Below are 26,264 nucleotides of genomic sequence, written 5' to 3'. Positions count from 1 at the left end.
TCCCTTGGCATATGAATGTAACTTTATTAGCTTAGATCCCAACCCTTAATGAATCAGTAGGTAATTTATGATTTGCCAAAAAGGCTAAGTTTCAACTAATGGTCCATGTTGAAATAGCTAATCTCATTGGAGCAACATTGTAATTGGGACACCTTTGATGCAGATCAGAAGAGAGAAAAAAACTGGGCTCCCAGACCTAATTGATATCTACTGATCATCCAGTGGGAATGTATGTGTTTTGACATGAAGGCAGCATTGTGGTTGGACTGTGATAATCTCAAAAATTCCCAATTAAGGCACAACTGGATGATAACCTTGTATCATTGGTGGCTAAAATATGCTTGCATAATAAGCTAGTTTGTGTGGACCGGTATTCTAGGATGAACAACATAGGAGAGCATCATTCAAGAAATTGAGTTGTTAGGGTCCAAATTAAAACACAGAACACCAAAGATAATTATCTCTGGGTTGCTACCTGAGCCACAAGTCAATTGGCATGGGGTTAAGCAGATTAGAGAATTAAACATGTGGCTCTCAAAGAGGGGGTTTTGATTCTTGCGGCACTGGCGTTAGCACTTGCGGAGGAGGGAGCTAATCTGTTGTGGTGGGCTCCACCGAGAGCGGATTAAGAACGGTGTCCTGGCAAATGGTTGGTGTGGGGGGGGTGTTGTTGGCGAAGGGAAATTTAGAAATCCAAAGAGAGAAGTTGAGGCAATGGAGCAGTGTAGCAATATGGGTAAAGACAGGCAGAGTGGGGCAGCAAGTTTGACATTAATTGTGCATCAGTGAATAAGGTTAATGCAGTGGTAAAACAAAATTAAATTAAATTAAAAGTTCTTCATCTGAATGCATGAAGCATCTGCTTTAAGATAGATGAGCTAGTGGCAAAATAGAGATAAGTGGTTTAGATCTAATCACCATTACAGAGACATGATTGAAAAGAATAAATATTTCAGGGTACATAATATTTCAGAAAGGCAAACAGAATGGCAAAGGAGCTGGGGTAGCCCTGTTAGTAAAGGATGATGCAAGGACACTAGTGAGAAAGGATCTAGCCTCAGAAGCTCATGAAGCAGAATCACTATGGATGGAAATTAGGAATAACAAGAGTCAGAAAATGCTGGTGCAGTAGTCATACTGTTGGACGGAGCATTAAACAAGAAATTATTGGAATTTGTAACAAAGGCACTGTAATAATTGTAGGGATGTTAATCTTCATATAGACTACTTAAACAGTCAAATTGGCAAGGGTGGTCTAGAACATGAGTTTGTTGAATATTTTTGACAGTTTCCTGGAACAATACATTGTGGAACCAGCTAGGAATAAAGCTAACTTGGATCTATCATTGTGTAATGAAGCAGGGTTAATTGGTCATGTTCATAGTAGAAAATCCGCTGGGAAATGGTGGTCATAATACCATTGAATTCCACATTGAGTTTGAAAGTGATTTATGCCAATCACAAAAAAAAAATTAAAGCCAATTAGGTATGAAGGAAGAATTGGCCATGATTAAATTGGTAAATAGACTAAAAGGTATTACAGTAAATAAACAGTGGAAAACATCTAAAACGATTCAAAATGTTCAAAAATATATTCCATTGATAAATAAAGACTTAAGGAGCCATCTGTGGCTCAGAGTTAAAGATAGTAATAGATTAAAAGAAGAGGCGTATAATGTTAGAAAGAACAGTTGAATGTCAGGATTGGGAGTATTCTAGAAACCAATAAAGGCCCACAAAAAGGGAAAAAAATAGAATGTGTCAAGTAGCCAGAAATATAAAAACAGATTGTAAGAGCTTTTGTGAAAATATAAAAAGGAAGAGAGTAGCTAAAGTAAACCTTGGTCCCTTAGAAGCAGAGGCAGGAGAAATTATCATGGGAATGAGGAAATGGCAAAAGCATTTAGCAAATATTTTGTCTGTCTTCTCAATAGAATACGTACGTTTTATACCAGAAATAGTTGGTAACCTGAGGGCTAAAAAGAGTGAGGAAATTAAGGTAATTTATGTCGGCAGAGAAAAAGTATTGGAGAAACTTAAGGGACTAAAATATATCAGAATTTTAATGGCACAGGAGGAGGCCATTCAGCCCATTGTGTCAAAAATCAAATATGACAAATCTTGGGACTAATGGCCTGCACACCTAGGGCTCTGAAAGAGGTAGTAGATGCGCTGGCTATGATTTTCCAAAATTTAAATTTTGTACTGGTCCCATCAGATTGAAAATTGGCAAATGTAACATTGCTTTTCAAGTAAGGAGGGAATAAGAAAACAGGCCAGTTAGCCTAACATCAGTCATTGGGAAAATGCCGGAATCTGTTATTAAACGAGCCTTAACGTTAGAAAAGTATATGATTAGAACAAGACAACATGGTTTTACTAAAGGGAAACCTTGTTTGGCAAATTTATTTAAATTATATTGCATCTGAGGATGTAATTGGTAGGGTAAATAAAGGGAAGCCAGTAGATGTAGTATACCTATATTCCTGAAAGGCATTTGAAAAGGTGCTGCATAAAAGGTTAATAGGCAGGATAAGGGCTTGTAGTATAAAAGCAAAATACTGCGGATGCTGGAAATCTGAAATAAAAACAAAGTGCTGGAAAAACTCAGCAGGTGTGACAGCATCTGTGGAGGGAGAAACAGAGTTAACATTTCGAGCCCGTATCAGCTCTGAAGAAGAGTCACGGTCTCGAAACGTTAACTCTGTTTCTGTCTCCACAGATGCTGTTAGATCTGCTGAGTTTTTCTAGCATTGTCTGTGTATATATTATATAAGGGCTCATAGTGTTGTGTGTAATATATTAGTATGGATAGAGAATTGGTTAATGGACAGGAGGCAATGAGTGGGCGTAAACAGGGCATTTTAAAGTTGGCAGACTGTGACTGGTGGAGTGTCACAAGGATCGATGCTGGGGCCTCAGCTATTTACAACATATGTTAATGACTTAGATGAAGAGACAGAGAGTAATGTATCCAAGTCTGCCGATGATACCAAGCTAGGTGGGAAGGTAAGCTGTGGGAAGGACACAGTGAGGCTGCAAAGAGGTACAGACAGATTAAGTGAGTGGGAAACAAGATAGTAGATGGAGCATAATGTAGGGAAGTATGAAATTATTCACTTTTTTCGTAATAGAAAAGCAGAATATGTTTTAAAAGATTTGAAACTTGTAAATTTTGACATTCAGAGACTTGTGTGTGCTCATACAAGGAACACACACCGTATAGGTAAAGCAAGCAATTAGGAAAGTAAATGGCACGGTGGCCTTTATTGCAAAGGGATTGGAGTACAGAAATTAGTCTTGCAACAATTGTACAGGGCTTTGGCAAAAGCACATAATGGAATACTGTGTACAGCTTTGGTCTCCATATTTAAGGAAAGGTTTACTTGCATTGGTGGCAGTACGGCGAAGGTTCACTAAATTGGCGCTTAGGATAAGGGGGTTATCATTAAATAGACTGAGTAAATTCGGCCTATATTCTCTGGAGTTTAGAAGAATGAGATGCAATCTTATTGAAACATACAAGATTCTGAAGGGGCTTGATAGAGTAAACACTCAGATTGTTTCTGCTGGTCAGGGAATTTAAAACATGGGAGCACAAACTCAGGATGCTTTATCATTGAATACATTTAAGGCTGGGGTAGAGAGATTTTTGGTGTCTTAGGGAACCGAGGGATATGGGGAGCAGGCAGGAATGTGGAGTTGAAGTCAAAGATCAGCCATGATCGTATTGAATGGTTGAGCAAGCTCGATGGGCCGTTTGGTCTACTCCTATTTCTTGTGTAACATTCAATCCATTTAAGAACTAGTTTGGTAGTACAGAACTTGAGTGTGGTTGAAAAAAGGTATTTTTGTCAAAGCTTTTCATCTTGCACTCATCAGGGCAACCTGCAAAAATACCAAATGTAAAGGGAACAACAATTTATACTGTATGAGAAGAGAGTGCTGATTGGTTGGCAGATGGGTTCTGATTGGTAGAGGTGTTGCCATGGAGAATGTACCAGCTGACGGTGACTGACAGTTAACTGCTAACATTGTTTGAAATTTAAACCAGACAGCTTGACTCTGGTCAAGGCATTTCCCTGAGGAATGACCCAGCAAATGGCTGTCACTATTTTGTTTAGCTGAAACAGGTGCAATATGTATACATGTTCTTTCTGTCTGCAAAGAACAGGGCCCTGAGTATTAATATATGTAACTTCCTGTACACACACATGGGCAACACTGTGAACCCGGCTGACCATCTTAAATTGGTTGTCAGTGGAATTCTTAGCACACTGAGGATTATTTAACAAATGTCCAATCGTGGAATCACATTTAATGTTGGACATTGTGTTTTGAGTTTTGCAAGCACAGGCTGGTTGGGTACGATCTGTACCTTGCCTGTTGTTCCTTCCGCTGTTTCCTTTACATTTGGTATCCTTATGGGTTGTCCCGATGATTGGCGCAGGAGCAAAGACAATGGGAAATCAGACTTGGGTGCCAAAGAACAATTTTCCCTAAGTCTTTAATGTTCCAGGCAACACTGAGGCACGATCTGTACCTTGCAATTAATAGCAGCCTGTTATGACAGCAGACATAAAGTTGAATATAGTTTGGATAATTTCTTTCAGTGCCAAATGTTGGAATAGCTAACGCCTCCATCTGCTGGACAGGATACAAGAAAAAGCTTGTCTGAGGTCAAGCTTCTCAACAGCTCTAAATCTGTCTCACACTGTATATATCTCTGCACATATTCTCTCACGAGGTCCAGTACACACTTTTCTGTCAAAATTACTGTAGTTAGTGCTCTTCTGAATTTTCCCAATTCATCTGAGATCCAATACATTGCCCTCTCTACCACCCCTGCTGTTTTGAAATCAGGACTCTGATATGGTAGAGCAGGTTGTGTGCCTGGGATTGCGGCTTATAGATAGTGAGACTGTCCAGAGCGCAGACTTTTGCAGAAGATTTCACTGGCTCAGAATCATTGAGCTGGACTGAGAGTTGGAGGCATTCTGACACATAACGAGAGGGGAAGGAGTATTTGGACAGTTTACTTCAGGCCTTGGCCATACCTTGTAGATGGGTACAGGATCAGAACAGGGTTGATGTGACAAATAGTGTACTTAGTATGGGGAACTCAGGTGGGACACAGAACAAGGATCAACAGAAACTGATATCCAACAGGTGCAATGCACTTGCCACCTGTGTGGATAAGGGTAAGGAATGTTAGCAGGACAACTAGAATGGAAACTTGGAGCAGGGATCTGTCCAAAGGGAGGAGGAGGGACAGTGTAATGTTGGTAGTTGCAGTGTATTCAGTAATTTGGGAGGGGCAGGGTGGATAGAATCCTTTGAAAGAGTTCTGTTTTGTATGTTACCTACATGGTGCCAGGGTAAGGGAGATCTTGTACCAGCTTGATAGGATATTGGAGGGGCAGGATTCAGCAGTTAGGGTCCATGTTGGGGCTAACATCACAGGAAAAAGGTCCTGTTTAGAGACGACTAGGAGCTAAATTTTAAAAACCTTGAGGGTTATATTCTTCAAGTCACGTGCAAATTGGCATAAGGACAAGCAAAATAGGGAGGTAAATGCATGGCTACCGGAGTGGGAATGAGGGGCTCCACCGCTCGGGACACTTCCGCCAGTACTGGGACAGCAAGCAGTTGTACTTGAACTGATTGAGACCAGGCAGGGTCCTAGCAGCAAAGGTTAATAAAGTGTTCACAAAGACTTCAAACTAGCAAATGAGGGGTGAGCCCAGGTGATAGCGTTTGTATAAAGAACTATTCTTAAACAAATAGAGTAATAGTGAAATTGTGTGTAAGGCACTACAGGTTAAAGAGAAAAAAAAGATGTAAAGTAATCAAATCAGGAGAGAGAAATGAGAGAGACAAACATTAGAATGGAAGGGCAGTTAAGGTGTGTAGCCCAAATGCGTATTCTATATACAAATGTACAGAAACAAACTTAATGACTTGCAGGTGAATTAATTGGTGAATTAGAAGCAGTGGAGGTCCAAAGAGACTTGGGGAATCTATTTGCATAGATCATTAAAATGTCATGAACAGGTGCAAAAAAAATCAAAGGCTTTTGGAATGCTGGCCCTTAGAGTACAAGGACATAAAGCGTTTGAAGTCACGCTGCATTACAAAACCTTGTTTAGACCACATCTGAAATATTGTGTTTAGTTGTAGGCACCACACCGTAGGTAGGATATATTTGCTTCAGAGAAAGCACAATGTAGTTTTAGTAGAATGGTACCTGGAGTCCAAGGGTTAAATTATGAAGAGAGATTCTACAAATTTGAGTTGTACTCCCTGAAATTAAGATTAAGTGGTGATTTAATTAAAGCTTTGAAGGTATTTAAGGGGGACTGACCAGGTAGGTGGCGAGAAACTATTTCTGCTGGCTGGGAATCTAGGACAAAGGAACATAACCTAAAAATTAGAGCCAGGCCTTGCAGCAATGAAGTTAGGAAACATTTCTACATAAAAATGGTGGTAGAGTTTGGAACTCTTCTGTAAGCAGCAGCTCAGTTAATTTTAACCCTAAGATTGATTTCTGTTGTCCAATGTATTAAATGATGTGGAGCAAAGGCAGTTATGAATAAAAATCAGAAAATGCTGTAAATATTCAGTAGGTCAGGCAGCATCTGCAGAGAGAAAAACACTTTTGACATTTCGAATTGATGGCTTTTCAGATGTCAGTTATTCAACCAAATTATACTGATGAGAATTTCTGTCATCCTGTGGGGTGAGAAACTACTTGGCATTACTGCTCCTTTAGAGCTATGCCATATACAGTCATCTTGGCTGGATGACACTTATGCTCCCTTTTCCGCATGTCATCAATAGGCAACTCACTGGAAGGATCTTCGATTGCCTATTAATGGCTCTGACTCCCGTACCCATAACCTTACTGTTATCAATGATTTCACTTTTCTAGGTTTGTACAGTTTAGGAATGTGTTTTTAGAAGGTTTCTTAGGAAAGTTTTACTTTCAATTTTTTTGTTCTCCTGCACTTGGATTGGTTTAAATCTTCATTCCACCAACTTCTAATTTCAGTGCTTGTTGTCATAGACCCTTTCTAGGAATCAGTGCACATCTTATTTCATGTTGCACAGCTTTCAGGCTTCTGAAGCCTTCAACGTTGTGTACAAATCAATGTGTTAGTTGCTCTGATGCCTGGAGCAGTTCTAAGTAAGTGACTACAGTACAAGTTTATGACTTTTAATTTTTGTCTCCAATGCACAGGTTTTGTCCAAAGCAGTAGTTTTGAGCTCAGCATTGGTGCTGATTTAGATTGGCACAGATCTCATGGAAGAAGGCATTCTAGAACTTCATTGCATCTTATTGTGCATTTTAGTTAGATGGATTTGGGTCGCAGCCATGATCTCATTGAATTGTGGAATCGACTTAAGGGACTAAATGGCCTACCTCTGTTCCAATGGTTAAAACAAGAGATTTCTGAATTTGTCAGATTCTGCTGAGGTGACCTCAAAAAGGGAGCACAAGTAAATAACTGGTTCTCAGGCCTCTTTATTAGGTTTGGGTTTCTTTCCTCTTGAAGTGTATTCATTACTGTTCCAGCATGGTTTGGAGGGAGTGGAGAGTCTAGTTTCTCTGTTCCTCTTTCATACCACAAGCAATAACTGATTATGAGAAAGATAAACCTGTCATAAAAGCAGAAAATGGTGGAAGCATTCAGGAGGTCAGGCAACATCTGTGGAGAGAGAAACAGTAATTTGTGCCGATAACTTTTCATCACTTCTCATCTGTCTTTATTTCCACTTTCCACTATTGAGGTATTTTTGTAAACGAGGGCAGTAAAGCATAGGTTCGTGGAATAGGTAGATTGTGCAAAACTGTGAAGAATCCATTTTTGAAAGGCAAGATGAATGTGAATATACACAATGAAATTCTGTTGAAAGGGTATTTATGAACAAGGCATATGTAGGGATGCAGATACACAGGACAAAAGCAGTGGTTAGGCCATAATTACAACGTGGTATGCCATTTTAGTGAAGCATCATTACAGAAGGGTCATTAAAGCCATTCTGTTTGGATTCACTCAGTTAATGCGATGGCTGGGAAACAGTCTTGAGATACTGGAGCTATTTCCACTGGAATGGAGAAGGTTGGGGCGGTTTTAATAGAAATTTTTAAAATTATGAATGCATGAATAGGGAAAGATTATTTCCTTTGGTGAATCAGTGATTGGGGGGGTGGGCCATCACTTTAAAATTACCATTGAAGAGATGAGAGGGAGAAGTTGAGATATTGAGTTTGTTGAATATTTTAACGGAAATTGAATAAATATTTGAAGCTGAGAATGACACTGAAAATGTTAATGGTGTTAGAATTAGTTTTGGATTGCTGTCAGTCATGCTCCACTATCAGTGAGACATTGTTAATTCTGGTGTTTAAGCAGTTCCTAAAAATTGGTTCTGGCATTTTGCAAACTCATAATTGACAATGTACAAGATTATTTACCTTTATGGATAATCTTGTAACCAAACCCTAAAAATAATCAACTTAAGTGGGTGGAAGTTCTAACCACATTTTAAAAGCCTGTTGAAAATAAAAGTATGGTAACCACAAAGGAGGCTGAGTGCAAATTTCATTATAGATGTTGACACTGAAATTTCTAAACTTCAGTGATGGTATGTGCTCTGGTAGGTATTTTCACATCAGATAATTAAACTATATTTATTGAAAATTCCCACACTTGCGCACAGTGCCAGTCAAGTTTTCTCATTATAAATTCCTGCATCCACATTTATAATGAAAGCTTGTGCTCTAATTGTTTTCTTGCCAATGGAAGTACTACTTGCTGCCACTGGCAGATTGTGTATTTACAGCATGAATCGTTTACATGTGCAATTTCCATTATAAATGTGGGTTGAATAATTTATAATGGAGAAAGAAAAATAAGGCCAGAATGCATGGCTTCAAAGTGAGAACTGAATTACATCTCCATGCCCTAGTCTGGTGTCCCTTAACCTTTTGTTCTGCTTCACCTTGGTCCTGACTATCCTTGTGAAGGCATTCAACAATGTTTATAGTTTAACATTTTTTGCAATGTAGGGGGAGCTGTGCTCAATTTTAATATATCTATGTATAAAGGGTTTGGTTAAATATTTTTGGAAGTTCATTTTTATTAAATTGCTCTACCTACATTGCATAATTTGTTGTGATATTGCTAGTATATTGTGATTTATATTTTTTTTTCCTTTCCATCCTTTAAGGTTATGTTATTCCCATATAAGATGGGAAGTGACCTTCCTTGCTTTCTATTTATGTTCAACCATTTAAAAACTCAACCTTTGTTTCCTTAAAACTAAACTAAAAGTGAGAAAGCAGTAATTACAAAAGGCTTAACTGATTTAAGTAGGCAACTTTCCTTTTAGGGACAAAGTAGGGAGAGCCAGGAACAAAGATGATAACAGTAATGCGCAGATGTTCACTGTTCTTGTTTTGGTTTTCTTCAAGGTCTTTGTTGTTTGATCATTTGGTTGATTTTGTTAAGCTGACTTTCATTGTATGTCAACATTATAGCAGAAAAGCACATAACTTGTATAACTTGAAAGGGAATTGGATAAGTACCTAAAGACAGGAGGTTTGCAGGGCTACTGGGAAAAGGAGTAAGACTGAGTTGCTCTTGCACAGAATTGGCATATACTTGGCCCAAATGGTCACCTCTTGTACTGTAACCATCTCTGAATTCTAACTTTCTTGGTCCCCCTTCCTCTATTACTGGTTTGAAGTTAAAGACTGACGGGACTAACCTGTACCATTTTGCTCTTCAGTAGTTTTGATTTTTTTTCTCCTCCATAATAGCAATACTCATGGTACCCAGTGATATCACTCAAGCCTATCCCATTTCCTCTACAAGTAACATGTCAGTAAAGATACTCTGTAGACAGAACAAGTGTTGCCCTTTGATTTTGAAGAGTTCTGCAACACTTTTGAAGTGTTGTTCAGTATGCTGGTCACTAGCCAAATGTGATTAATTAGAATTCTGGTGTAGCTAATCGATGAATAAAAATGATTAATTGTCATCAACGTGGTGTATGGATGCGTACTGTAACATTTCTGTGCGTTTGGTAAATGGTACGTTGCAAAGCAGCGTTCATGAGTGTTATTTCATTGTGTGTGCTTTACTTCCTTGGTTACTGCTTATTGATTTACCTGGTGAAATAGTGTGCAACACGGGTGAAAACATCAGATTTCAGCACCATGAAAACACCAGCAACATTATGGAGGGGGGAGCTGTCATCGTGGTCAGCTTGACCAATCTGAATAACCACAGACCCCAATCCCAACCAATAACAAGCAATTTCAGCAGGGCACGTCATGGCGCAGGACAAGGTGAATCCACCTGTACTCTGGATGGAGCGCAAGGGCACGTCTCGTGTGAGTCAACATTCTCAGCAAGCCCTTTGAAGCCAAAGTACTGTTCACAAGCGCTGGACATAAATCCCGAAGCTGCAGTAAGATATGCTGTCTGATTAAATTCATGACAGATTTTTGAAATTCCACACTGAATTGTGGTAGTGATTTAAACATACGCTTGAAGCATGTTTGCCAGTATTGTATATAAGATGTTTTCTACTAAAATTAGTGCACATGGCTAAAATGGTGTCGCTGTAGCCATTAATGAAGCCAGTTAGCAATTTCTATTGGGCAACAGTGTTTTAGATCAAATGTCTTCAGCTCAACTCTGTGTGGGTCACCTTTTGACTTGCTTGTCTCTGCTGTTGCTGCAAGAGGTACACATTAGCAAACCCAAAAATGCTAGGCTAAGTGATGTACAAGTTGGGGGAAGGAAGAGAGCTCGTAGGCATGTGGATCACTAATTTTAATCCATTGCATTTTATTACCTGAATTCCTTGGGTTATTGATCAGTGTTAACAATTGTAAATGTATGTAGATTATATTTTAAAAATAAACGCCTTTTTTAATTGTTCGATGTGACTCATTCTGTTTGTTAATGCTACTTGTAAGTAATGGGCACACATGACAAAAGCCGTTGAATGTATGTTACTGGTTAGGAGCCAGTCTCTGTAAAGCTAACAGTTAGATTAGTAATGAGGTTAAGTAGGTGCATGCAGGACAGCATGCATGCCTGGTTGTGGTAAGTGAAGTAGGATTAGGATGATAAGCACGGCCTTGCCTTCCTTTTTTTTCCCCCATGTCATTATTATAGTAGAAGGAATTGCTAATGGAATTGCTGTGCTTTGTGGAAACAATTGGAAACCCTGATGAGATTTAAAGTCATCACATAACCTTGGCCTTCCCTGACATTGGGTGAAAATGCTGCTTATAGTCCATCCAATTGGACCATGGCATAAATAATATAAAACCTGTCAGTATGATTGCTTAGAGTTTCTCATTGAGAAGTTTTCTGGTGCAGCAAGGTCCCTTTTTAGTATAATATTTATTGGATCATAAACTAAATTTTATTAGGCTATACCTATTTGGGTTTGATCATTTTCAATGCACATTTTTCAAATCTATAAAAATTTTAAAAATCGTAAAATTATGACATTTCCAATGGAACTACGATTCTGCATAACCCAGAATTATACTTGATGTATAACTGAACCATCAGTAAATAGGTGAGTTTCAGCTCTGAACTTGAAGGAAATTCACTGCAAGTTAAAAGCAAGATTAATTTCCAAGAACATTCAAAAGAAGTGAAAATTGGCAAGTATTTCACAAGACTGAAGTACTTAGTTTGTCATTTAAAACACACAAAGTAATTTATCTCCTCCCTTTCAAAGGCATTACATTGTGCTGCTGGCAAGTGCCCCAACGGAAAAACAGCACTTAGAATGGTAAGTTCTTGAGTCTGTTGTAATACGCATTTAAGATTGATTACTGGATTATTATTGTATCATGTGGGGGCTAAGAGACTTGCTGCTAGTTAATATAAAAAAGCCTGTTAATATGATTCGGCAATTTTCTAATTACAAGTTTGGGTACACATCTGATATAATGTCCTTGTATCACTCTCCCCTCCTACAGTTGAGTAACCTATTGGCATATGCTTGGTCACGGTTGAGGTTTTCACATGGTGTGGACACTTGTATGTGATATAGAATGGTTCTTGGCACTCTTGAACCATACACCACTGAGTCAGGGGAGTAGGAAAGGGTGAAAGTTTAAACGTAATACACAAAATAACTTGTGGAATGCATTTGCTTGTGTTCCTTGGTGAGCATGTTTTTTTAAAAAAAACTAAAGCCAGCATGTTCTGTGCCATGCGTAAGGTGTACTTAAAACTTCTGGCTGTCATAAGATAGCTGTTCTTACAAAGAAATAAATAAAAATGTTGATTTATCACGTGAGCTAGCCTTCTGTACCTTGTATTGGTCAGGGGCAAAGGGCTGTTTTGGAGTAGTTTAGTAAGAGTTGAGAGTTCAGGGCTTGAACACAGAACATTGGCTCATGTACTGAGTGAGAGCTGCACTGTTGGAAGTGCTGTCTTTTGGATGAGACAACAAACTAGCTTCCCACCCACATTTTCAGACCTGTATGAAGATCCATGGCACTATTTGTAGAAGAGCAAGGAGCAAACATACCACTCTCAACCATTGCCATCAAAAGCAGATTGATTGATTGCTTAATCATCTCATTTTGGGACCTTTTTGCATATAACACTTGCCTCATTTGTCTATAAAGTAACTGATTCTATCTTGAGCATTGAATTGCTTGAAAGCCCTGGTAAGCCATTATATAAATGCAAGTTTATTTGTTCTGCCACTTTAAGTTGTATTTGCTTACCTCCTTGGATGTATAGCTCAACCCTGGTACACTTTTTTAACCAATTAGTTAGAAACTGCTTTTAGTTATGTTAAGCCTCGACAAAGTGCAATGCCATATGTAGTTTTCTGGAGCTTCTCATCTCCATTCAGTAACAATGTTTTTGTGTTTAGGGTGGGCTTGGTGGAATCCAAAATCCGAATCCTGATTAGCAGCTTAGAAAAGAATGAGTTCATTACTCTGGCTCACGTTAATCCACAATCATTCCCAGCTCCCAAAGACAATCCTGAGAAGTAAGTAATTTTGTCAGTGTTTGTGACCATTTCAAGGATTATAATTTGTTTTATTGTAAATGGTTGCTGAGCAAGAGAAAAAAAATGCAAGATGAACGGCGAGCAGTGTTAAAAGATTAGAAGGTGGTTTGACCTGAGAGAAGAAACGTTTGCTATGCTTTGCGTCACACTTCTATACAGTATTACAAGTCATGAAGTGTCTCATACTGTGCTTTTCTATTTCAGGGATGAATTTAGCACAATGTGGGTCATTGGGATAGTCTTTAAGAAAGTGGAAAATACTGAGAACCTGAGTGTTGACCTGACTTATGACATTCAGTCATTCACAGATACTGGTAAGAGGCATTTGTGGTCTTGTGAATTCTGCAACTGTTAATATACAGGGAATTCAACATTTTTCCATCTTGTTTGAGAAGCTAGTATGCTATTATTTCATGCCAGAAATCCTTGCAGATAACTTATTTTGGAAAAAATGTAGTATGGTGGGGCAACTTTAGAACCTGGTTCCGTGGGTCTGTCAGTTAATCCACCCTTACTTACAGCCCAGATAAAAGTTTATTGTCCAGCTGCCAAACTAAATTTGACAAGTTTTAAGTGCCTTACAGTGAGGTCAACAGTTTTGTTGCAGAACAGGTTTTGAATGTGTCTCATTCATAGCCACACTTGCTCAAAGCTGACTCCTAGCCTTATGCACGTGTTGGTTATCTGAACCATACCTTCCTATCCATCTGATATCTCTAAGCCCAGCTGTCATTTAATTACTGGGGTTCAGTTTTAATACAAATCCTTTAGAGTTTTGGCACTTTCTTCGTGGCTCCTGAGCCAATATTCCATCTAAGCTGTGCAGCAACCCAAAAGTTCCTGGGCCCAAGTTAGCCTCTTTAAGATGCTGCGCACCCATGCAAAAAAAATTTAAAGGTACCTGCACTTAAATGAATCAGCCATCGACTACAGAAAATAATTAGAGGGTACATTGGCCCTAACCATGTTTGATTACTCCAACTGAACTTGAAATTACATTTTCTGTAGTGACAGGCTCCTCCATTTTCCTACCTGCCATTTCAACATTTGGGGGAAAGTTCCTGCTCTTGGTGCTTCCTCCATATTCAAGAACGTTGGATAGAGGTGGCACCCTTGGTAGTGTTAATTGTAAAATAAGTCAGCAGCAGAAGATTAATTTCACCTACCCTTACAGTTTATAGACAAGCAATGAACAGCAAAATGTTCGAAGCGGATATGAGGATTGCAGCAATGCATGTGAAAAGGAAACAGCTCCATCTGCTTCTCCCCAGTTATGTTCAACAAAAAAAGAAAAAGGTAACCTATTTCATAACCTATTATATTTAAATTAGATGATCTGTAAAAGGTATCATTTGTCTCCAGAGTATCTGTGCTACTTCAGTAAAGCACATCTGCTAAATGAATACAAGAACACAAGAAATTGGAGCAGGAGTAGAACATATGGCCCATCGAGCCTGCTCCAACATTCGACATGATCATGGCTGATCTTGGGTTCAACTCCATTTTCCCACCTGCTCCCCATATTCCTTAATTCCCTGAGACATCAAAAATTTGTATATCCCAGCCTTAAATATATTCAACGATGGAGCATCCATAACCCTCTGGGGTAGAGAATTCCTTTGAGTGAAGTAATTTCTCCTCATCTCAGTCCTAAATGATTGGCCCCTTACCCTGAGGCTGTGCCCCAGTGTTTTAGATTTCCCAACCAGTGAATACAATTTCTCAGCGTCGACCCTATCATGTTTCTTCAGGCTTTCGTAGGTTTCAATGAGATTGCCCCATTTATTTGGTGCCTCATCACAGGACAACCCCCTCATCCCAGGGACCAATTTAGTGAAGCTTCACTGTACCACCTCCAATGCAAGTATATCCTTAAATGTGGAGACCAAAGCTGAATACAGTTGTCCAGATGTGGCCTCACCAAAACTCTGAACAATCGCAGCTACACTTCTTTATTCTTGTACTCCAATCCTCTTGCAATAAAGGCCAACATGCCATTTGCTTTCCTAATTACTTGCTGCACCTGCATGCTAACTTTCTGCATTCCTTGTACGAGCACACCTAAGTCTCTTTGGACATAACACTTAAAAGTTTCGCACCTTTTTAAGAAATATTCTGCTTTTCTATTGTTATAACCAAAAGTATACCTTGTTACAAAATGTAATAAATAACTAGGTAATTTGAATCTTTGGTTACATATTATCAGATATCATTTATTCCATCATCTTTTGTAAATAAAGTGGTTTGTTGGACTGCAAAAATAGTTGGATTTATTTTTTAGTCTGCCAAAATACTGCAAGCTATAGCTAGCCAAACAAATTCCATCTTTGGAAGCTATTCCATTATAATTGATGTTTAGGCAACTATCCAACAGAAATGATTTGATATTTTTTTGTTTCCATTCAGTCTGTCAGGCCACTGATCAATGATTACTTCCTCATTGATTTTTAAATAAGTGAGACTGGTTCTAATTGAATACAAGGTTTTAATTTATTAAATTGTAGCAAACAGGAGGGTATGTTAAATTCCTTGCATTCATGGAATGGTAGGATGCAAGTTACAGTGCTGAATTGCCAAGCTCCACTGGGAAGTCGATTCTTCCCTGTGGTCAGAGATGGTTGAACCTGATCTTGGCATTGAGAAAAGGTCTGGCTTGTGGTTTGGTTTCTTGTGTACTTATTTAATGGTTTATTTTCTTCGCCTACCTTCCAAGGTATGTAATTATTCTATTACCTTTGAAGGGGAAAGTTAATCATCTATTGGCCCAGCCAAGTCTAGTCAAACCTAATTCTCTTTTTAATATTGTTTTCCCCACTCTGACCATTGTTTTCCAAACAGCTGGTACTTGAAATTTGTCAGGAAATGCATGTTCTGAATTCGGTATCTAACTTATTTAAAACTTCTTTTTCATCTTAAGCATTCATTGGAGGGGAACAAAGCCAACTGTGAAGATGAAAATAGCATGGAGGCCTCTCTGGATAGTGACCACAGCCTGCTAGTGCCTTCTAGTCCATTACAGAATGCCAACAGCCCACAGAGGTAATATGGATGTAACTTCCTCCATTTTTTGTTTTTATGCAAGGGTTTTGTTGAAGACTGTCTCCTTGGGATCACATCCAGAATATCACTTTGAAAATTTAGAATATTCCCACTGTTTTGTATAGCATATTAGTTTACTAGAATTTATGGCGGGACAAACTCCGGTAGGGTTGATCAAATGTTAGTCTCTGTAGCTAAATATCACATGCATGTGCTCTCATCGGTGACAGCCTACCATCTGGTTTGCACCATGGTGGTCAACTCTGTGTTGAGTATTTCCTGGTGTGGCCCAGGAGCCCCACTCTGGCATGGCAGTCTCTGCCACATTTGCTGCAGAGGAATACAGTGAGCTGAGAAGGTGCATGATTCACTGGCCTGTTTTCTCTGGGCCCTTTTCTCAGCCAGCTGAGCTTTTCATTTCTGCTCACCTCTTCCAGTGCCCTTCCAAACAGTCAGCTTCCAGAGGGCACGCTGTCAGCGACTGTCTCCCAGTTGTCAATGTCAGTGTTCTCCATCTGCCTATCTCACTTACTAATGTCCTTATAGCAGAGATATTGATGCCCAGGAGGTCGTGACCCAATGACCAGTTCACTGCACAGAATGTCTTTTGGGTTTACAGCCATCATCCATCCGATTAACGTGGCCAAGCCAGTGCAGACTTCATTGGCTTGATAGAGTTAGCATGCTCCAGGACGACTCTGAGTCAGTGACCTTGCCCTGCCAGGAGATGCCAGTGTTAAGCCTGACACAATGAAGCTAGAAACTAGGTCTATTCCACTGCGTAGCATATGTTGCCCAGGTCTCTCCACTGCACAGCATTGTGCTGAGGATGCAGGCTTGATAGAGTTGCAATTTAGTGTTCTTTTATTCAGCTTGGATATAACAGCTGCAGCTTTTGTGTTGCGTGTGTTGATTTTGACATCAAGCAAAAGATTGTTGGTGATTGTGGAGCCTAAACCTGTGAAGCTATCAACAACCTTCAGCCTCACATTTTCAATATTGATAGATGACAGTATGGCAACATCCTAGACCATGACATTTGTCTTCCTGTTGCTGATGGTCAAACCAAACTCTTTACAGGCGTGAGAGGGTCTGTCCATTTGCCGCTGAAGGTGTTCCTCGGTATGGAATGCTAGTGTGGCATCGTCAGCGTAGAGCAAATCGCTCATGAGGACTTGGTGCGCCTTTGTCTTGGATCTCAGGTGAGCAAGGCTGAACAGCTTTCCATCAGTTCTGGTGTGTAAGTGGGCACCCTCTGTAGATGGCAGCAGCAAAGACAGGAATATGCCCGAGTGTCAGTGCCAGACGCAACCCTGTTTGACCCCACTGTAGATATCAAAGGGTTTCAGTGTTGCCCTGTCATAGCTGACCTTACCCATCATGTTGTCATAAAAAAAGATCATATTGAGCAGCTCCAGTGTGCAGCCAATTTTCTACAACAGCTTAAGCGAACTGCTTCTGCTCACTTGGTCGAATGTCTTGGTGAGATCGATTAAGGCAATATATAGTGGTCTCCTTGCAGCTGCCAGACTGAGAAGACCGTGTCAATTGTAGATCTCCCAGTTCTGAAACAACACTGGGATTCAAGGTAGGTGTGTTCAGCTAGGACCTGCAGCCTAACAAGGGCAAATACTTCTCCCATGATGCTCAGTAGGGCGATGTCGCAATAATTGTTGCAGTCATTGCAGTCACCCTTGTTCTTGTATAGGGTCACAATCTTTGCATCACACAGCCTGGAGCAGTGTCCCCTCCCTCCAGTACAGACAGAGAAGTTTGCGCAGATGCTACAGGAGTGCAGCTTTCCTTGCTTGACAAATTCAGGTGGTATAGCATCAGCACCTGGAGCATTGTCCATGGCACTTGGGTCAATTGCTTTGCTAAACTTCTTCACTGGGTTCATTATCCAGCTCTTCCATGACTGGCAAGCTTTCTAAGGTGTCTAGAGATTCTATGGTTCAGTGTTTCCCCCCTAGAGTATGTTCCACCCATCTCTCCAAATGTTTACTGCTGTTGATGATGACCTCCCCTACCTTCGTTTTCAATGGAGCAGTTTTCTTTGGTGGATGTGTTGTCTTTTTGATCTCTTCATACATTTTTCTAGCATTCCCTGTGTCAAAGGATATCTGGACACTCTGTGGCAAAGTTGTAACCAGTAGTCATTGCCGCACTGCCTAGCATTCCGTTAGACTTCACTTTGTGCGGTTCGTAGTGCATTCAGAGTCTGCTTGCTTGGGTATCTCTTATAATTAATGAGAGCTTGACTTCGATGACAGTGATGTTAGTCTCGAACCAGGCAGCATTTTTCTGCTCTTCCCATATGCTGAGAGTGCAGCATTGTAGATGATGCCTTGAAGTATATTTCATTTTACTTCTGCACTTGTGTGGGAATGCGGGAGGGCAGCTGTTCAATCAATTCAAGGAACTGTTGGTTTTTTTATCTGGATGGGCAGTGGGCTGATGTTGATATGAGGATTGAGTTTCTGTTTTGAATGAAAAATGCAAGGGTTGTATCCTAACCCTGGTGCATACCAGGGAGTGATCTGTTTCGCAGTCAATGCTGTGATAGCTGCGTGTGTTGAGAATCTTGTTCAGAGTCACGTCTGCTGTATCTGATCCAGCTGATGCCAATGGCCTGATTTTGAATGTCTTCAGGGTATCTTGTGGCATGGTTTGTTCGAAAAGGTGTTAGTTACACAAAGCTCAAGAAGTCTCTGCCCATTCTTATTTATTTTTCCCGGACCATGATGTCCGAAGGAGGAGGACCTTGCCTCATGGTTCAAGCCCACTCTTGTGTTGAAATCCCCCAGTTGATAAAGGTGTTCTGATTTGCGGATTCTGCTGTTAGCAATGTTAAGCTCATCATAGAACTGACCTTTCACGTCTGGAGTGGAGCACAGTGTTGGAGCATAGACACTCATGAGGTTAACTGGCTGTGTTTGAGTTGAGAGATGGGGAGAACACGTGCTGAACCATTTGTGGAGCTGCCTTATAATGGAGCGTAGAGGGTTTCTTATAGTGAAGCCTACAACTTGCTCATGTATTTCCCCTCTCCTCTTCCCTGCCAGATGAATGTGTAACGTTTTTCATCCAGTGATCAACTCTCAGCGAGCCTGGTCTCTTGTAGGGAAGCTACGTCAATATTCAGCCACTAAAGTTCCATGTCAGTCACGACTGTCCTGTGCATAATATCAATCATCTGCAAGTCTTCTGTCAGTACCGTGCACTGATTTTATAGCTTGCCAGCTTAAGAGTTGGGCATCTTCTTCTTTCTTTAAGCTTTTTGCCTGGTGCGATGGATTCCGTCCACTTGTTGAGCAGAGACTCTAAGCTCCAAGCAGTTGGACTGTGGCTGGTCAGCACCTTACTTGTCAAGGGCTGCCCAACTTAAATGGGCGGTGGCTGACTAGTGGGGCATGATGGTGCCTTCCTTATTTGTCTAAATGCTCTGCAGTCCTCTCCAGGGTGGAAGCCTGGGCAAAATATATGTAGAGCTTGGGTTGCCCAAACGATTGGACCTCCTCTTGACCTCCCTGGTTGAGTCCAAAGGTTTGCAAAGCACTATGTTGGCACCGGCTTGATTGAAGAAGTTACTGGAAAGCTGACATATTTAGACATCAGTCTACTTTTTGGCTCCACTCCAGACTTTTTTTTGTCAGGGTTTACTCCCTTAGCCTTCAACTTTCATGAAGCATCTTTAGGGCAGCAGAGCTATTCGCTCATAGCTGGGAGATTGATTCATGAGTGCCAGCGCCTGTCCATATGCCAGTGGACATGCACACTGCATGTCTGGCCCTCCTCCGAGTTCCTCTGAAGCTTTAGCTGGGGCTGCAAAGGAGATACAGTTTCATGTGAGGATTTGCCAATGGAAAGGCTATGTACTGACACAGTTACATATTTGGCTTTCTTTCGTATGGCTGCTGGCCAACAGTATAGGTTGAAAATGAGAAGCAAACTCGCACATGCCCATGTGATCTAATGAGATTGAATTCTTGGTATTAACATATAGTGACATGGTAATTGAGTATTTTTCATAAAAAGCTTATACAGTAACAGATTTTAGTTTCTCCGTCGTGTAACTGGCGTTCAGCTTGTTTTTTTCTTAAATTACCTAGATGTATTTTTGGAGGTGAATTTTGAGGTAAGGGCTACAGTTTTCCATTCCTCTACCTGATGGAACTCTTTAGAACAATTTCAGGTGAATTAGTTGGGATGTACGAAATGTAGGAAGTGAAAGTGATGTTTTAAAAAATTCCCGTACATGAACCTTTATGTATTTTCTTCTTGTATTTTCATGGCAATTAGTCATGCATGAGTGTGCTGTTCGGTAACTTTTCTTCTTCTCATTTGATATAGTCCTGTTACTGCTGCATTGACAAGTGTTCAGAATTCAGAAGCCCAGGTGGAATCAGAGACTAGTCCTTCCAAAAGAAATTCCATTCCCAGCTCAGGGGGTGAGTAGCAATCCTTTCTAGATGGTTAGAAGTTGAATGAAGGAGTGTGTTGGTGAAGGGTGAGCTTCTCTGAACCTTTTCACAAGGTACATGTCATAGTCCTAGAGTGCCTATGTTCTTTTGCTTCTTCTGAAACCTTGCTGTGCCTGGGCTTAGTGAGATCAGACAGTAGCTTTGAACCTGGTCATAAAATGCACTTGCCTCTTATGCCTTGATACAAATATATTGCTATCTTTTCTATCTATCCCCAGCCCTCAAAAAAAAGAATTGCTTGTGCTTTATGGGGCCAAGGATTATACAAAGGATAATGTATTTTTTACTATTTTGTGGTTTATGAAGTAAGTGATGTGTGGCAGCATGTCTATTTGTCTGTTTTGTGGTTTCGATTATTATAGACAATCCCTTTGGAAGAAATTCCGCTAACAGCTGCAAGGCTCCATCCCACCCAATTTCCCCTTTCATTTCGTTTTGCTGTGCGAGGTTGGCTCGTTGCACTGCACAGTCCCTTTAGTATTGATGCACAGCCGTGCATGTGCTCATCTTAAAGGGACCGTTGTTTTTACATGGTCTATTCCCTGCATGGCTGTGCTTTCGCACAGCTTACAGGGGACGTCACTCCCAATCTACCCCATGTTTCTCATCTGATTTGGGTCTGCATTCAGCTCCTCTGCTTGTGTTGTGGGATATCAGTGCTAACAGCTCTAGGCAAAAAAATTTGATGCTCACACCAGGCTTTGTGTACAGCAAGGGGAGAATTCCTTGACCACATACTGTTGATTTCTTAGAGGCATAGGTTTTTTTCCCCCTTATCTGAGGATATAGAGGTTGAACTGGTTCTCAAAGAATAAGGAAGATCGCAATGACAGTAAAAAGTTTGACTGAGAATTTAAACTGACTTAAAGACAGGAGGCATGAAAGACTGGGTGCTTCAATTTTCAATACCTATGGGATAGGGAGAGAGAAATCAAAGTTGATGACTTCACTATGTTATTATTTCAAGTCCATTTATGTGATTAGTTAAATAACTTGTGTGGATATATCTTCTCTCTCTCCTAGGCTCATCTTCATCATCCAGTGAACACATTCCTCAGGCCTCTCCCACACCTTCTACTGCACAGCCAAAGTCAGCAATCAACTGGGTTTTGTCCACGTGTGTCAGCAATCAGTCTCCAAGTGCAGCCACAAAAGGATCCAGCCCTGTTACCTCTGGGAGAAAAAGACCCGCATCACCACTTACAAATGAATCCACAAAGAACGAGGTTTGTAAGCTTATTTTTGTGCTGAATTTCTGTATTTCCCACAGTTGAACATCTCAAAACAGGTGCTTTTTCAATTATTGTAACTTTTTTTGTTTCTGCTTTAGCTTTTTTTTGCTGGTTAGCATGAAGAGAGTTTAATTTACTGTCTTTTTGGGAATTTGGAGGAAAAAAGAAGTAAGCCTTCCTAACGTGAGAGTGAAACTGAGCAGGTTCTCTGCAGCAAAGTTGATTCCTGAGTCAGGCAGATTCAGTGCTCCAGCTGTCTGTTGATGATTTGGGTAATGAATGACCAGCTAATCTGGCTCAATAATACAACCTTGGAGGTAGATTATCATCGAAGGTCTGGAATTCTTGCCATTCGTGTCCAGGTAATCCTGAAGGTTAAAGGATGGGATTGTTATCAAATGGACAAATGGTGAGAAATTTGCTGGTGCCGTGTATTGATAACCTTGGGTTTAACCAATAAAGCACTTATCCATACTGTGCATGCAAACTTCTAGGTAACTATGCTTAATAAAATCTCTTCATCCTCATGAGAAGAGTGCCTAAATTCAATATGAGGACAGTAGAAACTGTGGATTTTTCAGTAGTTCAGAATGAGACATGGTGATGGGTTTCTGGTGTGTCAAATGCTCAGTTGACCAAAAAAAACTGCTAATTAGTTGAGAGAAAGCAGTAGTGCGGTATGGAGTTTGAAAGATTGGGGGATTAACTGTTTTTCTATTTACTTATTATATGCAGTTTAAACAGAACTTCTACTCTTGCGTACCTAACACTTGTTATTTTGTGCCACTTGTTAAACAATGGCTCAAACTCAATAGTTTCATCTTTCACAGACCAAAGTCTGTGATATATTTGTTGAAAATTGCGAGCTCTCATGTAAAAAAAATTGTCAGTTGACTTGCTAAAACTAGAAAGTACTTGCATGTTGTATCCTGGAGCTGCCAAACTTGACTGATTTATTTTAAACCTGCCCAGAGGATGCAGTAGAAATCACCTTCCTGTGTGGTTCTGAAATTTGACCATCAGTCGTGAATGAACCATCAATGCTGTGAATTGGTGCTTCTTGACCATAAAAATTCAGCTAATTTGATTGCTGTTTTACTACCAACTTTCAATTCTTGTATGACGGGTTAGCAGAAGAAAATGATTCAGCAGCATAATTGAGCACATAAGAAACAGAATTCAAGCTACACTCCCACAACCCTTGTTGAAATAACTTGCTCTGCCATTAAGTGACTGATTTCATCCCATTTTTAAATCATTAGGAAATAGAGATAGTTTAAGTAAGCCATATTGGTATTTGTGGGTGTTAGGAGTGAGTTTTAGCTTTAATGTTTAAGTTTGATTTACATTTCTGTATCTGTGTGTCAAGAAAAGGTCAAGTTGAGTTTTAGTTTCACTTTAAAAGGTGCCTGCATCTCTGATGAGAGCTTACAACTGTAAGACAAGTTAAGGAAACACAGGAGTAGAAAAACTGAGCTGTTGCACAGGGATCCAGAGAGGCAGGTCCCTCCCACAGACACACACACTAGAAACAGCAGTTTTTGAGTTCAGTTTTGAAGACAGCTGCCAGGCAGAAGCAGCCTAGAAGAGGCAGATAGCTATCCCAAGCTAAAGTTGGTTGAAATTAGCTGCCATGGAGAGGCTGGAACAAAGGGGACAGGTAGCCAGTCCCGAAATGAAGAAAAAAATCCCCAAGAATCCAGGGGAATGGAACAGGAGAAAGCCCCAAGCAGACCTTCTAGTCAAAGGAAAGACAGGAACCTGGAAAAGGTCCTGTTAAGTGAAGTTAAGAGTGAGGGGCAGAGAAAGGTTCCAAATTTCAAGCTTAAAGTTCCAGCCTGCAGGAAGCAGAGTCAAAGCGATATAAAGGCTTATGAGAAGTCAGAAGGTCCAAAGACAAACTAAAGGTCTATTACTCTTTGCTGTGGGCATGTGAGGCAGTGGTGTACTGTTGACAGCTGAATCGGTGAGAGAGAGTGCATGGAAGAAAGCTTGAACACGTGGCAACCCAGGGGAAGAAGAACATTGGAAGGAGAGCTCGAAACCCTGGGGGTGTGAGCCCGTACGGAAGGTGTCTGAGAGAAAGCATCGGTTTGAGAGAAGATTCCAAGGCGAGTTCTTGGAAAGTGGAGATTGAAAACCCTCATATGAAAGAGTTCGGTGAGACTGGTTGGCTCACAGTGTAACATGCATCCCCAGGGGGAGTTGAGGCGAGATCCATAGCACCTGTCTGGGGTGGCATCTGTCACTTGGTTTCAGAGTGTGGTGTGTCTGACCACAGGTCGCAAATTGGTTTACATGGACTGTACTTACTGTGAACATTGGAGTATAAGATAGCTTTTATAACTTGTCTTATCCTTACAAATTGTATATATCTGTAAAGATATAGTTGTGGGCGAAGGAGTTCATTAGCTGACTCCGGTGACACTGTTCAGTAGCCCATCTCCACGTATCTAAACAAACAAATAAATGTTAGGATCTATCAAACTGGGTTCCACCCATGGATCAGATTGCCCATTGGTGACCTCAGCTGGGGATCATAAAATTTCATACAAAAAAGAATTGTGAATACCTGTAGCTACTTCGTATGATGGGAAAATTATTAAAAATATTAACCCTGTAAATTTAAGTATATCTTTGACATAAATTGCCGGTTACCAAGGTGAGATTTACTCAGACGTTGCTTAGGCAAAACCGCTGGCATGTCAGCCCAAAGGCCAAGATAAGAGCAGGTCTTTCTACCTTGAGATGATAAGTTCTCAGTTTTGTATTTATTTTCTGAATCCTATGCCCTCCAATTTTGAAAGAGTAGAATTTTAAATGTGGAATTCTTTTATACGTTTAGGAAAGTGTAGCTGAGGCAGAAGGTCAGCCGCGATCATATTGAATGATGTAGTAGAATCAAGGGACCAGATGGTCATCTACTTATTTATTGTGTTATATTCTGCCCCAGTGTACAGATGTATGCAGAATTAATTGTAGTGCAATAATATATGGTTTTGTGTTATCAGGTACAGATTTAGGTTTTTCTTATTGTGGCACTTGTTCATTCTATCTGACAAATGGTAGCTCTCAAAGCGATAGCAATAAACAGGCAGCTCAACTCTCATGTTTTCTGGTAATTGTTTAGGAGCCTGCAATGAATGGTGTAACAATGGATCAAAATTCATCACAAAGCTTGAAGAGAGCATCTGCACAGACATCTGAAGTTTCACCAAAGAGAAAGAAACTGGATGTAAGTAGCTGATTCTCTGTACAGGTTAACTATAGAAGTTAGGGAAAGCATCAAACTTGAGGAAAAAGCATATAACTGTGCAAAGACGAGTGGCAGGCCAGATGATTGGTCAGAATATAAAGAACAGAATGACGAAAAGGCTAATCAAGAGAAAGAAATTAGAACGTGAGAGGAAATTTAAAACTGGAAATGTAAATATGGTTAGCATACATTCTACAGGCATTTAAACAGGAAAAGAGTATATAAAGTGCGTGTTGGCCCTTTGAGAATGGGGAGCTAATAGTAGGTAATAAGGAAAAGGTGGATGAAATGAACAAATATTTTGCTTCTGCCTTCACTATAGAGGATATATAAGGGGGAGGCGATAGCATAGTGGTATTATCGCTGGACAAATAATCCAGAGACCCAGGTTCAAACCCCACCGCAGCAAACGGTGGAATTTGAATCCAATAAAAATCTGGAATTAAAAATCCAATGATGACCATGAAGCCATTGTCGATTGTTATAAAAACCCACCTGGCTTTCGAAAGCCCTTTAGGGAAGGAAACCTGTCACCCTTACCTGGGCCTGTGCTGGGGCCTCAGCTTTTTACAATTTATATCAGTGACTTAGATGAGGGGAACGAAGGCATGTAGCTAAATTTGCAGACAACGCAAATGTGGAATGAAGCTTCCACTTCTCATCAGCTCTGAAGAAGGGTCATGTGGACTCGAAACATTAGCTTCATTTCTCTCTCCACAGATGCTGTCAGACCTGCTGATATTTTCCAGCATTTTCTGTTTTTGTTGTAAAAGCAAGGATGTTATGCTTCAGTTTTACAGGGCATCGGTGAGTAAGCATGTGACTCCTAAATGCCCTCTGAACTAGGGCAACTAGGGATGGGTAATAAATGCTGGCCTGGCCAGCGATGTCCACATGAACGAATATAAAAAAATTCCAGTAATATGGAATTAGAGAACATTCCACGGATTAGGAAAGAAGGGCCCTAGAGTACAAAGAACAAAGAAAAGTACAGCACAGGAACAGGCCCTTCGGCCCTCCAAGCCTGCGCCGATCATATTGCCCGTCAACAAAACATATTGCACATCCGGGGTCCGTATCCCTCTATTCCCATCCTATTCATGTATTTGTCAAGCTGCCTCTTCAACACCACTATCGTACCTGCTTCCACCACCTCCTCTGGCAGTGAATTCCAGACACTCACTA

At 40.4% G+C, this 26,264-nt stretch overlaps 1 protein-coding gene across 4 annotated transcripts in view; it reads left to right on the top strand.

The window, feature by feature from the left end:
* Positions 1–26,264, top strand: part of LOC144692929 (poly(A) polymerase type 3) — a 76,438-nt gene that overhangs the window by 35,261 nt on the left and 14,913 nt on the right. The window contains exons 13-20 of one of the 4 annotated variants that reach the window (XM_078562083.1): positions 11,773–11,826; positions 12,928–13,047; positions 13,273–13,382; positions 14,243–14,364; positions 15,986–16,107; positions 20,461–20,558; positions 21,615–21,817; positions 24,954–25,058. In XM_078562083.1, coding sequence (XP_078418209.1) covers positions 11,773–11,826; positions 12,928–13,047; positions 13,273–13,382; positions 14,243–14,364; positions 15,986–16,107; positions 20,461–20,558; positions 21,615–21,817; positions 24,954–25,058 — 934 coding nt within the window. Of the gene's footprint in view, positions 1–10,189; positions 10,956–11,772; positions 11,827–12,927; positions 13,048–13,272; positions 13,383–14,242; positions 14,365–15,985; positions 16,108–20,460; positions 20,559–21,614; positions 21,818–24,953; positions 25,059–26,264 lie in introns of those variants that run through there. The other 3 variants (XM_078562084.1, XM_078562085.1, XM_078562087.1) reach the window with 3 other exon arrangements.

This window comes from Cetorhinus maximus, chromosome 18 (assembly GCF_964194155.1).
Source record: "Cetorhinus maximus chromosome 18, sCetMax3.hap1.1, whole genome shotgun sequence".
Taxonomy (NCBI): Eukaryota; Metazoa; Chordata; class Chondrichthyes; order Lamniformes; family Cetorhinidae; genus Cetorhinus; species Cetorhinus maximus.
This window is presented reverse-complemented; position numbering and strand designations above follow the sequence as displayed.